This window comes from Barbatula barbatula (genome assembly GCF_947034865.1).
Source record: "Barbatula barbatula genome assembly, chromosome: 9".
Lineage (NCBI taxonomy): Eukaryota > Metazoa > Chordata > Actinopteri > Cypriniformes > Nemacheilidae > Barbatula > Barbatula barbatula.
The window spans coordinates 12,567,233-12,580,775 of record NC_136772.1 but is presented as its reverse complement, the minus strand read 5'-3'; the positions used below and the strand labels follow the sequence as shown (position 1 = coordinate 12,580,775).

The window sequence follows — 13,543 nt, the reverse complement described above, 5'->3', positions numbered from 1 at the left end:
TCTGATTAAAGGCACATGAGAAAAACTGAGAGGTGTCAGGAAGAGACCCGCTCCTGATGATGTCACTGTGAAACTGTTGCCCCGGGTTTTCTGTCAGTGTGAAAGCTTCTCTCTGGAGACACCGGAAAGGACTTGAACTTTCAGGTGTGACACATCTCAGCCACGCATAGGCAAATTCATCTTATAACAAAATGTAATTACAGTGAGAACACTTGTAGGAGGAAATTGAGGGCAGGGTGACAGTAAGTAAAGCGGCCTTGAGTTTTTGAGGCCATTTTATGCCCATTATACAGGTTTGTGTACTGTATGGTATTCTGTAAATGTCTTACAGTTGATAGTTAATGTCAAGTTTAAGTAATATACAATATATAGTAACTAATGTGTAAGACTAATTAAATGTATTAGTTAGAACTTAGATCCAATATAATTGTTTCTAGAAGTCTCTCTCTCTCCATCAGAACAAATCAGATTGTTTCGTATAATAGACCAGATGACTCGTGCTCTTGAATATGTTGAACCAAATACAAGCTTTAAATTAAGCCATAAATAGCAATAGCAAAACCATACTAATTGAAAAAGAAGCTAAATAATTGTATAAAATGAATCCCTGTTTTATTATATTTCATTTAATTTTAACTTGTGTAAATAACTCGCAATAAATGCTTACAAATGTCACAAAGGTGTGTTCATTATGATTCATACTTTTTCTTCTCTTAACAACACAATCATCAAGTACATTTACTGTATTGTTTTTAAGACAATGCATATATAATGCTATATGAAAAAACAGGCTATCGCCATTATCTGTATATGCTCTGTCAATTTTACCATTCAAGGTTAATTACAGCCATTCACGTTCTATCAGGGCCAACGCCACACATCCCTCATCTGTCAGCACCACCACAACAGCTTTGTTTATCTTTCCATCCTCTTCATTTAACAGACCAAGCCATGTAGGAGGAACAGCAACGTACTGTAACACACTCTCTTCATTCACTGCAATGCTAAATACAGAGATCCGCATGAGTATTAACTGGAGCAATTTAGCCTTTTAAATTCAGATTGAATGCAGTAATGATGTTTAATTCAAACGTACCACTTTGTCGATAATGTGCACTTTTCTGTTTAGCACTCAACTTTGAGTCTCATTCCCAGTCTCGACTGCCAAGTCATTAATAAACCCGCATTGCAGCATTCGCTAAAAGAGCAAGAACATACAATAACAGCTTTGGGATCTATGTATGTGAAATATTTATGCATTTAAAACAGTGCTGTCAAAATAAGCCAGGATAATGAAAGATACACCGAAGACGAAATGGGTGAAGGAGGTCTCTTCCTGCTCATAAAACAGGAATTCATAAGTGTTTAGGTTTGATACTTTGAAATGAAAGGTACAACAGTGCCCTCCTCGGAGAGACCTTAATAGGGCCAGAATCAAACACGTAAATCCAGGGTAATGTCAGTGAAGTATCACCGTGATTTTTAAACCGTTAAGCGCCCTCTAGTGGTTTCCAACTAAAATTCGACAGGAGTTCAATTAAAATGTAAAATGTATTTTTTTTTCAGGCAATATATTTTTTTCAACAACAAAATGAAAAAAAGACGTTTACTTAAGTGCAAACTGAATTCTTAAATTATTCTAAAATAATATAATAAATGTGCACTTACATGTCCTGTGCGATCTCGTAGCGCTATGACCTTCAGAAAAGACTTTCATTGGGCACTTTTCCATGTCCGTTTATTTTATTTTAAAAGATGTTGTGAAAAGCATAGTATTCGCTCATATGTAGCCTAACCGTTGTCATTTGTGGCATCCATTACCTTTTATACATGGGCTTAAAGGTGTCTTAAGAACAGTTTTTTTAACAGACAGCTTTATTTCAGCGTCAATTGAGATTTTGGTAAATGACCAGCCTATATGAAACCCAGAGCATTGGTAATACGAGAAGCGTGCAGGGATGAACGAGCAGCGGCGCGCAGTAGAGCTATTCCTGGATCAGCGGGCCGTTTACCGGCAAACCCGCCGCCGCAGACGCATATCATCACCCCTCATCTCTGAGTGACGAGAAACTGCAGGTTTCGGGTGTCTAATGAGCCGCGGGCGTTTTGCATTGTGCCGTTTCTGAAATAAATAGCTTTTAATTGTGGCGAAATATTGAGTCGCCAGATTCGTTACGTTAGATAAAGGCCCGTTAACACAAAGAACGACAGCGTTAACTATATCGTTTTCGAGAAAGCATGTCCACACCTAAACTACGACGACAAGTGAGCGATTACTAAAATCAATTTCAGTGTTTTATTCAAGATGATGAAAGATTAAACAATGACAGCCAATAAGGGCCGCTCACATCAAATATAAAAATAAAGAAGAAAACTGTAACGGTAACACAACACACACCAACAGATACAAATATATATGGACACTTTAAATTATAATGGATTTTGATTGGCTCTCCAAAACCGTATGGCTTATAATAAAAAACTCAAACCATACTTTCCCTCTGTTTCATTATAGTTGTTGACTCCACTGTTGTATGATTCTAATTTATAACAATTTTACCACAATTTTATAATATTTATGACCCTTAGTGTCACCAGGTCTTACGTCTCTGCTTATTTCCATGGCTAGATTTCACTTGAATTTACAAAGATTATGGTCGTTTTTTGCTTCATTCTATTATTCTGTCTACTTTAACGTCCAGTTCTGTAGTTTAAAACTTCCCCCCAAAAAAAACGAACAGGCTGTGTAACATATACAATTCTTTATTAACAATATACAACGACATCTTCAGCTGCAAAACAGCAGGATATTTATCTTCCCCGTTGGACATGGACTAACTTGAATCGTCTCTCATTCAGATGTCCTTCCCTTCAGCGAAGCTAGTATTTCTCACTTGAGCCAGATGCTTTTGTCCCCGACGTCTTCATTATAACCTTCAGCGTATTTCTTTCCTGGGAGCTAGAGACAGATTTCCATATCACATGTTAGATTTTATGAAACCATGGTGTGTCGTGCCCATGTTTTGCTGTGACCTTACTCTGAAATAACTTTAAAATAAAACACCAAGTTAGAGCAGCTATATAATTTATATTTGTGACATTCCCTTTAGAAGTTCTCTGGGTTGAGGTAAAGATTCATGTGTTTTAGTGTTAAGGCTGAAATAGCATTGAAAAAACTGAAGTTTGATCTTTTCTCATGAGCTCACATCTGATTGTTCTAATGGCTATACAGCGTGCTGCTGTCATGCATTTCATAAATGCATCTGTCTACTGATTTTGTAATCCCACAGACACCAGTAAATAGCCTCAGGTGACAATAAGTGAATATACTGTGTGTAGTGAGGTAGGCGGGACAAGCCGGGATTCGATGTAACGTTATCACTCACGCACCAGTCTCGTATCACGGAGGATATTGGGAGCATAAGAGGATGAGCGACTGGTACGTCAGGGAAAGAGGACCAGGCCTGGACTTTAGGTTGTGATTTATTGTTTGTTTATTTTATTAAAAGTATTTTTACGTTTGCCTGTTCCTGCCTCCTTCTTTCCTTTTATAGATCTTGTTACACTGTGAAAACAACACTCTGTAGGCACTTGTTGTTCTTTTAAACCTTAATTCTGAGGCAACACCTGGCTTCTGCATATAAACTAGCATATATATCTAGATGTAAATTTGGTCTATAATAAAGTATTTATTTACGTGACTATCTATAAATGAAAGTTAAAAAATGCACATACCGATTTGTAAGCGAAGTAGGTAGCATCAAACTCATGAGCACCGATCGTGATTTCTGGGAGATATCTAATGATGCAGGTCATGTTGGCCACCTTTTGCTTGTCTTCCACCCTGGTTAGGTAAGAAAACCCAAAAATGATTAAATTACAATCTCGGTTGAGAACAAAAAGTAAGAACATTGGGAGGAAGCTAAGTTCAGCATAAACATATTGAATGAGATGCAACAAAAAAGACCATCTATGACTAAATCAGAAATAAGTATAGCCAGCATAATAAACACTTACAGCATTCGCATATAGTGAAATGTGACATCATCCTGCTCCAGCCACGGGCCCTTATCAAACTTGAGATAGTCAATATCCTCTGCAATCTGTGTGTTCATATATATATATAGAGAGAGAGAGATAGAGATAGAGAGTTATGACATTTGTCTGAACATGCTCCATAGACCGGTTTTATTCTCATGAACTCACCCTTTCAATGTCCTGGGCTTGAATTGTGTCATAAGCGAGAACCTCTGCCTCTTCCCTGAAAATCAAAATAGCTTTTCAACAATAACATTAAAAAAGTACAACTGAAAACAACAAAAGCAATGTGTAGCTACAAATATTGTTACTGTATTACTGTAACAATTAATAGACACACATAAATAATATAATGTTACTATTTATTCATTTTACATTTATATTTCGAAAAACACTAATGTTCTATTTACTAAAACAATATGTGTGTACTTGGGTAATATGACATAAATACAACATTAGTCACAGACCGGATTTTTGGAAGAAAGTTCTTTTTGTATGCTGTCTCAATGCTCTTCAGGTAGCTTAAAGGAACATTCTGGAGCTGTGACTGCATAAGCAAGGAAACAGAAAATCGGATTTATCGGTGTGTTGTTTTTAATTTGCTAAACAAACACTCCGTGTTAAATTATTCAAAATGTCCCAAATCATTACATTTCTTATTTAGAATAGCGTGAAACATTCTCGACTTTCTGCTTGATGCAATTCTGCAATAATTATGGTGACCTCAATTACAAACACATCGCTGACATTTGACGACTGATGAGAGATGTGAAAAATGCATTTGAATCTGACAAAGTTCACATAAAAAAATTTAAACAATACAAATTATTGCTTCGTGAAGCATAGAAAATATAATAATTTCTCAATGATTGTTCATCTAAAAATGAAAATTCTGTCCTCATTTACTCACCCTCAGGTTATTCCTAGGTATAAATTCTAAATATTGGAGAGACAAGTTTAGCAAATGCTTCTTCACGGTTTTGTTTGATGGGTATCAGAAATAATCTACAGATGCTCTATCGTTTGTGAATGTGTACCGGAAGTTCAGTTGGGGTCACAAAAGTGTGCATACGCTTTTGTTTATGTTGTTAAGATGAAACTGTCTATACGGATTTGAAACAATCTTAGGGTGAGTAAATGATGACAGCATCTTCATTTTTGGGTGAACTGTCCCTTTAAAGCTTTTAAAATCATGCCTAAAAGTAACATATAAGCATACTTTGTTTGTGCTTTGACAATGTTTGTCAGTTTTATTTCACTAAATCAAAGGCGATATTTCCCTCCACACATACCTTTCCTGTTGCCTTGAGATTTTTCTGAACCTCTTCAGCAGGGGAGTCCACATATATGACCAGATGAGGGGGCAGAAATTCACAGAGACTGACACCTTTAACCTCATTATAGTGCTCCACACCTGCAGGAGAACAACAAACATAGCTCTGACTTTTAGGTGTTTCTTCTCATGTAAACGAAAAGGAGGCTAAGATAAAGTTTTGAAGTAATTTCTCAACTAAACTTTAGGCACAACCAACTCACACTGCTTGCGAATGAAGCCTTCTTTGAACATGGCCTCCATAAATACCATGTCACTGAATGGAGATCGTTCCAGGACAACACCCTGTCCTAAGAGAGAGAGATGCACGATCACAGATAAAAAGAAATAAAAGCATCGACAAAACTATTTTTCCCATTTATTTCTAAGGTGTGATTCAAGAAATTACGTTTGTTTTAGGCCAATAATACTCATTACATACTAAATATTGTCTTTAGATGCATAATCTCATTAAAAACATGAATAATATTCAAAGTCACTTAAAATTAATCTATTATTAGGTTTGAACTTGCCTAATAATGTGGCTTTGGACATTCATTGGAACATTAAGCTACACATGTAATAGACAGCAGGCGACTGTCAATAATGTTTAAGATGTTTGGTTACCTGTAGACAGCAGGTGTTCAATAGCATCAGAGTACTGCAGCAGTCTCATAAGGTACATCCAACACTGCAGGCGATAAGAGTTTCCATCACTGGCTTTGGGCTCCAAGTAGAACTTCTCCAGAGTGCAGTTTCCATTAAAGGCTTTATCTAGAGGAACTTTCTCCTTTGTCATTTTGTCCACATAGTGTGTGTCTGGCTCTGGCATGTACAGCATCCCTGATCACAAAATACAAGATGCATTTTTAAACCACAAACACAGATATTAAGAGTAGACTTTATAATATTTTTGACCTTCTGTCATTTTTATACTCCTCTATGACAAAAGAACAAAGAGATTTTCAGACAGGATGGGTTTGTGTTTCCATGGCCATGTTGTTTACTGTTTTGGTAAGATTGAGGAAAATCAGAAATGATTTAGTTTTTTTACCTAGTTTATCAGCCAACTTTTGTGCAAGTGCTCCTTTGCCTGATGCCAAGTTGCCATCAACAGAAATGATCCTGCTGTTTTCTGTGAAGCGGGATGTTGTTCTCTCACCCAGAGCATATGCCCACCATCCATATCGCAGGTTCTTTACAGCAGATGTGTGAATTTTAGCCTTAAGAGGAAACACATGGTGTCATTTTTTTCTAATGTGAACCAAATCATCAAAGTGATTTGGACTGCAACATTGTTTACATCATAATCATCTGCAATATCTGTACGTAAGTCAAACTATCAATGACTGCTGTTATACAAGTTGCTTTAATGCGCTTCAGATTCATAAACAGCTAAGAAAACTCGATTCGGTAAACTAAAGTTTAATTTTAAATAAAGTTTAAATAAAGGTTAAATAAAGTTAACGGTTCTTTAAACAAATTAATCCGTTTATCAATATTACAGAAAAAAGGGATGCTGTTTTCACAGCTGTAGTTCTACTGCTGTCCTTCAGTTTGACTACATTAGGCCCTGACAGCAGATGGATCTTTTGTCTTGACTGCAGGGAATGTTCGTCAATCTTACCGTGGGCACAGGCGATCCTGCTTTCAAAGCTGCTGCACTGCTGGGCACAACCAGCCGAAATAACCGCAACGCCATCGCAAACTATAGAAACTCCCGCACGTCTGATAATCCTCAATGTCGCTGAAGGAGCTCTGCGCCGCGTCGCGGAAGTTTTGCGTCACGAGCGCGTCATATTCTTTAAAGCGGTACAGGGTTCTTTGCTGCGTTCCAAACACCTCGAATTTGGGATGTTTCCCACCTCAACCCGGAATTTATTTTTTGATTATCTTTTAATTATCTGTTAATAAATTACTGATAACATCAATGTTTAATGTTACTGAATGCTTTTAATAATACTAAATTCAAACGTTTGAGGTGGGGAGATCCCAAATCCGAGGTGTCTGTAACGCATCTGTGATTCATATGAAAATTTACTATACATTAAATTAAACAACAGCATAGATAAAAACAATCGAGTCTTTCACCTTGTTCAATGAAATGAAGATACAAAAATAAGGACACATGCCCCCATATTGAGGCAATACATAAATGCTGTGTTCATTATAAAGCAAAAGAAATAGAAAAACAATGATAAAGGGAGTGTAAACTAGCTTATACACCAGATGGTGCTATTAGTTTTATTGAAGGTGACAACGGTGAAGTGACCGCTCTTTAAAAGCTCAACAGACTGTTGCATTTATTCGACTACTCTGCCTGTATACACCATTTGCTTATTGCTTGTACTCTTTATTATGTTGACATGGGAATTTCCCGAGAGTTAGTCCAGACAAACATGCATAAACTCCTCATATGAAACACTGGATAAAAGCCATCAGCTATGTATTACAATCCAGCCATATTTAAAATCAATTGTTTTTAAACAGCAACAACATCTATCAGGTAGATCAAAATGTATAATACACATGCTGAAAATATTGAAATAATTATATATAGTTTATGTATTAATATTAAAATAAATTATAATGAATTAAATCATTATAAATAACATTAAATAAATTATTATGTGGATAAATTATATAAATCAGTAATCGCCAGTAATACCAAGTAACCAGCAGAGGTCAGTAGCGCTTATTGTGGCGTACAACCTGAGACAAACGGGAAGAATAAGACGCTGTTGCTATAGTAACTGTTGTTAGCTGCTACAGCTAAATTTGGAGCTAGCTGACTTGAAACTGTTGTGAACAGCTATTTTATATTTTGTGTCTTGGGAACAGCCGATCCCGAATTTTATTCCTGCTCGGATTTGGGTCGGTAGGTAATTTTAGTCTGATTTAGTTGCGTTTTGAACGATCGACGGCTTGTTCTTTTAACAGGTCTAAGGTTATGATGCTGCCACTAACAGACAGATTCTTATTTTCAGGACTTGAAATATTCATACAAAAAAACGTTGAATAATGCACATTAGCGATTTTAAGACCACAAATAATGATCGCCCTTTTTTGAATGTCAAACAAGACACTTACGCAGTATCTGGAAGTGTTTTATTATCAATCATTTGTAATGTTAAGATTTCGAGTATAGAAAATCAACGTTTAGAGTCACTTATTTCTTTGACTTAAAACATGAGCTCTTGTTTTTCACGTAAATAACGTCTGTGCTGTAACAGGTACTGGGAGATGTCAGGAGATCTTGTTGCGGTGTGGGAAGTGGCTTTGAGTGATGGTGTGCATAGGATTGAATTTGAACATGGCACGACCACAGGAAAACGTGTTATTAACATCGACGGAAAGGTCAAATGTTTTATCATTTTACTTAGTATAAGTATAACAGGATAACGGCATACACGTAGACTCCACTGACAAATGAAATGAAAGCAAATGCAGTCAGCTTGTTGTCATTTTAGACTGCCAAGTTTACTCAGAACCCTGAAGTACCCTCTCTTTGCATACTACTATACTATAAAACTAATGAGATATCTTCATTAAAAGTGAGTGCATGTGTCTCAAGAGTTTGTTCATGACCTTCACAGGAAGTTGTAAGGAGAGATTGGATGTTCAAACTGGTTGGAAAGGAGACGTTTTACGTGGGTGGAACCAACACAAAAGCCACTATTAACATAGATGCAGTGAGTGGATTTGCATACGAGTACACTCTCGAGATTAATGGAAAGAGCCTGAAGAAATATATGGAGAATCGCTCCAAGGTTACCAGCACATGGCTCCTTAACCTGGATGGCATCGACTGCAGAGTTGTTCTGGGTAAGAAATAACAGGATCCTAAAGTAAAGGTAACTTCGATCCTTCGAGCTGGTTGTTTTGTTTTATCAGAATGTTTTGTCAACATTCATCGACTTATGTCTACAGTGCTAAATGTTTTCTCACTCTCTGAGGGACCTGCCATGCTGTAGCAGCCATGAACCTTTAGTTAAATAAAGATTTAAGAAAGTGAACTAATTAGTACTGTATATAACAAGAGAAGGTCGTTCTCATGTGAAGTAAAAACTGCATTTGATATAATTCATACTTTCATATACTGTATATGCAGCTCCAGAGTTATGGTTTTCAAGAACACTTTTAAAGTAATATGGGAAAATCTAGTTTTGCTTAACAAGGATAAATATTAGAGAGGGTAAATGTTTGGAATGGAATGATGTGCCTATGGAAGTAACACAATGAGGAGGAAGGGACATTTCCATATCTTTGACTTGGATGTGAATTTATGGCTGGTGCTATTAAACCGTGATATTTTTCTGCATTCTTTTGCACCAGATTCGGCATATGGCATTTAGATAAAAGTGTTTGCAGAATCAGAAAATGTAAATAGACAGAGTGTGAATTGTGTAATTGAATCACCAGAAAACATAGCACAAGAATATTGGCCTTGAAGTGGATTTTATTACTGGTCTTATCTTTATAACTCATTCAACAGCCATTTAATCACTCACTTATAAACTCTTCCATCCTCAACAGAGAAGGATACCATGGATATATGGTGCAATGGACAGAAAATGGAAACGGCTGTAAGTGTTTGTTTATTTAACTCATTTTCTAATCTGATAAACTGGTTGTGGAAAAACTGACAATTAATTTAACATTAGACGTTTTTGATTTGCACATTTATACCAATTTTGTGTTTTTAGTTGAACTGTTTGAGAAAAGATAGAATGACCGTTAATCATCGTTCACCATGAATCCCACAGCAGAAAAAACATTACTGTCTCTTCCTTGAAATCTTTCAGGGAGAGTTTGTTGATGATGGCACAGAAACACACTTCACCGTGGGCGACCACGACTGCTGCATTAAAGCCGTGAGCAGCGGTAAGAGACGAGACGGCATCGTTCACACACTGCTGGTGGATGGCATGGAGGTTTCAGAGTCTGCAGAATAATCTGTGTGGTGACTGTACATCGCCATGAGAAGAGTGTGTTTATGTGTTCGGTTGCTGAAGCGTGTCCATAATCTGTGCTGATTTGTGAACAGATCAGCATATCCTAGTTCAGTATTGGACTGTTTTGAAGCAGTGACAAATGTGTCTTACAAACACACAGTTTAGTTATTTGCTATATTCCTCACATAGCAACAATATTTTAAAGTCTTTAAAAACTCTGGGGAATCATTGTAATTTAAACAAGGAACAAACATATTTATTTTAATGTGGTTGTTGTTAATTCTGCAATAATCATAGCAAAAGTGAAACAAATAGATGTGATGCTTTCAAAACCTCTACTAAACAGTTTGGTATGTTGATCATGTGATATAGTGAGGTACTTACGAAGATTGTTGGTGTAAAATAGCTGATTATTTTAGCGGTAGCACAATCATGTTCTCATAAGCATTTAAATGGTCTATATTAGAGGTTAATGTGACGACGTTAAGGTATTCTTTTTGGTAGACATTCATCTGACCAGTCTTGTAAATAAGGTCAGAGTGCAGCAATAACTTTCCTTAGGTAATATACTTCAATGTGACTACTGTATGTGCTCCGAAACACTTTGGTGTCTAGGGCTTGTGACACAGAATTACTTGTCGCTTTAGTTTCATGAGTCTGGTAAATTCAAGATGTGATAATGTGGTAGTCTGTGGAGAAATGTATCTGTTATCGGTCTTGTTTAAAAAAATAATGTAATAATAAGTCCAGAGATAAGTCTTTTTTCAAGATGTGAAGTGTAGCACAATGTTCAAGATATATAAAATGAACAGTATAAATATGAATTACATTTTATATTCCCAGGCACTGTGAGTGCATAATGAAAATGTAAAATTAATTTCTTACAATTCAAGTTAGATTTTTATTTACATTTGTACTAAAGTGTGTTTAATTGACTTCCTAAGAAAGGTGGCATTGTAACCTAGACATATTTGCTTTTGTAATCATTTTATTTGACCCTGATCTTTTTATATGTAAATACAAACTGTTACATTAAACATGTTCCAAATATGTGATGTTGTTGTTATGAACCAATAAACATTTCACCTGACTAAATGTGTGTGAATAAACTTTATTAAAGGAAAACTCCACCACCAAAAAAAAATCCACCACCAGACAATCTAGAAAATATACCAAAATACATTCCTCTTACACTCAACTATAATAAACTAAAACACATGCTACGAAAAAACTATTATTTTCATTAATCTAACACCAATACGTATCACATATCCCATGATTCAATAAAGATATCCACAGCTGAAGGGAATCATATAAGAAATTAAGAGTAGGACACATCCAGGTTAGAATGCAACAGTCACTTATGATTCCTCATTAGAGAAGTTCATTAAATAAGTGAATTAGACTACCTTAGTGCAAATATATATTTTCTTCATTTACCTCACTGAACTTGTTTACAGAGGTCAACTTTTTACAGGTCTAAAGCAGTGAATCATTTATCCTGATTTACTGTAAAACAAATTGCGTTATTGCTTACACAAAACTCATTAACAAATATCTGAAGCTACACCGCTTAAGAGCCTGGTTTACCACATATAATCAGGTATTCAGGAAGAGCTTGTTGACCATTGAAGATCACATGTGTGTTTTCTTTGTCAGTCAAGCTGTCGAAGCGTTTCAAAGGGTCAGAACCCATGACAGGGGGCAAAATAAAATCTGGTGAACCAATCACTGATTTTCCAGTGAGAACCTGGGCCTGAATGATGTAGATGTACTCTTCCTCCTGTCTGCTCCACAGCTTCAATGCCCGGTCCAGTCTACTGCTGAAGTATATACCACTGCCATCCTTTTGCTCTGCAAATATAAAAACTTTTCTTTGTACTTGTTTTTTTCTAGAGGAACATATCACAATTTAGCCTTCAAATCATATACTGATTCGTAGTAGGGTGAAAAACAAATACTGCACATTTGTCTTACCTGCAGGTGGCGCGAAATCTTTGTGAAAGCCAATTCTGCAGATGAGATCACAGAACTGAGCTGACACACACTGGTACAGACACTTTGGTTTATCTTTTATTCGCTTCCCGGTCAGCTCAAAAATCTGCTGAAGGGCAGCATTCTTGATTTTCTCCACCTGTAACAACAAATACAACCACATTCCATTAGAAGATTGTTTTTAAATAACACTGTGCTTAAATTCCTTGTGTCAACTTCTTGTGATGTAGTTATGTATCTGTACACAATAACCTGATGTGAAAAATAATTGATTTAAATTAGTCATTACAGTGGAAATTTAATTTTAGTTGACCTCATCTGCTCACCCTGATGGCACATAGCCCACAGTCCTCGACTTTCCTTTTTATTTCCATATAATCCTTCCCATCCACAGGAGTTCTTGCATAAAATGAATTGCTGTCTAGATGAAAAGGGTTGTAATCCTTAAACATGCCTTTGTTGAAAGAGAAAAAGACTGAATCAGATGTTATGAATCAAAACCTGAACATGAACTCAAACATTGTGCTAAGAAAAATTATTTCCTACTTTCAACTGTGTATATCTACAACATTTACAACTAAAACATACATGTCCTTCCAATGCTGCTTGTCTTTCCATAGATGTCAACCACATACATGTTCTTAATGTTGACTATGATATCATAATCATGAAACTCAATTTTTTCTTTGTTCCGTGCCAGATAGGCTTTCTCCAATGCTGCATTGATTTTAGCTGGCCATGGTGCATCTTTACACTGCCAGCGAACCACAGAATAGAGAAGGTTGCTCTCTTCATCTAAAGCAAAGTCATTTTGGGCCTGACAAAGCATATATTCCACTTCAATAGCCACACAGCTGACAGAGATGGGTTCTCCAGTGATGAAAATGCCACCATTGCCATTCTTGAAGAATACTGCAAGTTGAACACCAAGCTTGGTTTGAAGGGAGACCAGGTTTTCATGATCTTTTTGGCCAAAGTAAATGACGTGGTTATTCATTATTGTTATTGTGTCATTTTTTGGGCCCAACATATTCATTATCCATGCTTGTGCCTCTCTCAGAGCTTCCTTGGAGACACTGTTGATCTCAAGAGTCGGTGTTTCACTTCTTGTGGGTTCTTTGGTTGCCAAAGCAGAACCTGAAAACATTTGAGCATGCCATGTTTTAAGAACTTCAACAGCAGGTTAACTTGTCAATGTTTTGTTAATGCCTAAACCAAACAATATATCTGGATGTGCATCAGT

General features: G+C 36.4%; 3 protein-coding genes across 8 annotated transcripts in view; 1 reads left to right on the top strand and 2 right to left on the bottom strand.

Moving 5' to 3' along the window:
• Window positions 1–2,747: 2,747 nt before the first annotated feature.
• On the bottom strand, window positions 2,748–7,149 carry ndufa10 (NADH:ubiquinone oxidoreductase subunit A10). The gene is made up of 10 exons (XM_079465126.1): window positions 6,978–7,149; window positions 6,405–6,573; window positions 5,978–6,193; window positions 5,575–5,661; window positions 5,331–5,452; window positions 4,506–4,585; window positions 4,207–4,261; window positions 4,018–4,103; window positions 3,736–3,844; window positions 2,748–2,959 (listed from the first exon to the last, which is right to left on the bottom strand). The coding sequence occupies exons 1-10, from the start codon at window positions 7,050–7,052 to the stop codon at window positions 2,891–2,893; spliced, it is 1,068 nt and encodes a 355-aa protein (XP_079321252.1). The 5' UTR covers window positions 7,053–7,149; the 3' UTR covers window positions 2,748–2,890.
• Window positions 7,150–8,021: 872 nt separating this feature from the next.
• On the top strand, window positions 8,022–11,397 carry faima (Fas apoptotic inhibitory molecule a). Its single transcript, XM_079463937.1, has 5 exons — window positions 8,022–8,228; window positions 8,584–8,707; window positions 8,947–9,175; window positions 9,887–9,936; window positions 10,156–11,397. Exons 2-5 carry the CDS (start codon window positions 8,594–8,596, stop codon window positions 10,303–10,305), a joined length of 543 nt encoding a protein of 180 aa, XP_079320063.1. The 5' UTR covers window positions 8,022–8,228; window positions 8,584–8,593; the 3' UTR covers window positions 10,306–11,397.
• Window positions 11,191–13,543, bottom strand: part of parp9 (poly(ADP-ribose) polymerase family member 9) — a 5,670-nt gene continuing 3,317 nt past the window's right edge. For all 6 annotated transcript variants that reach the window (XM_079463932.1, XM_079463931.1, XM_079463936.1 and 3 more), the window contains 4 exons: window positions 12,889–13,437; window positions 12,627–12,754; window positions 12,283–12,439; window positions 11,191–12,159 (listed from right to left, as the gene is read on the bottom strand). In XM_079463932.1, the coding sequence (XP_079320058.1) occupies window positions 11,879–12,159; window positions 12,283–12,439; window positions 12,627–12,754; window positions 12,889–13,437 (1,115 nt within the window). In that variant the 3' untranslated portion in view covers window positions 11,191–11,878. The remainder of the gene's footprint in view (window positions 12,160–12,282; window positions 12,440–12,626; window positions 12,755–12,888; window positions 13,438–13,543) is intronic.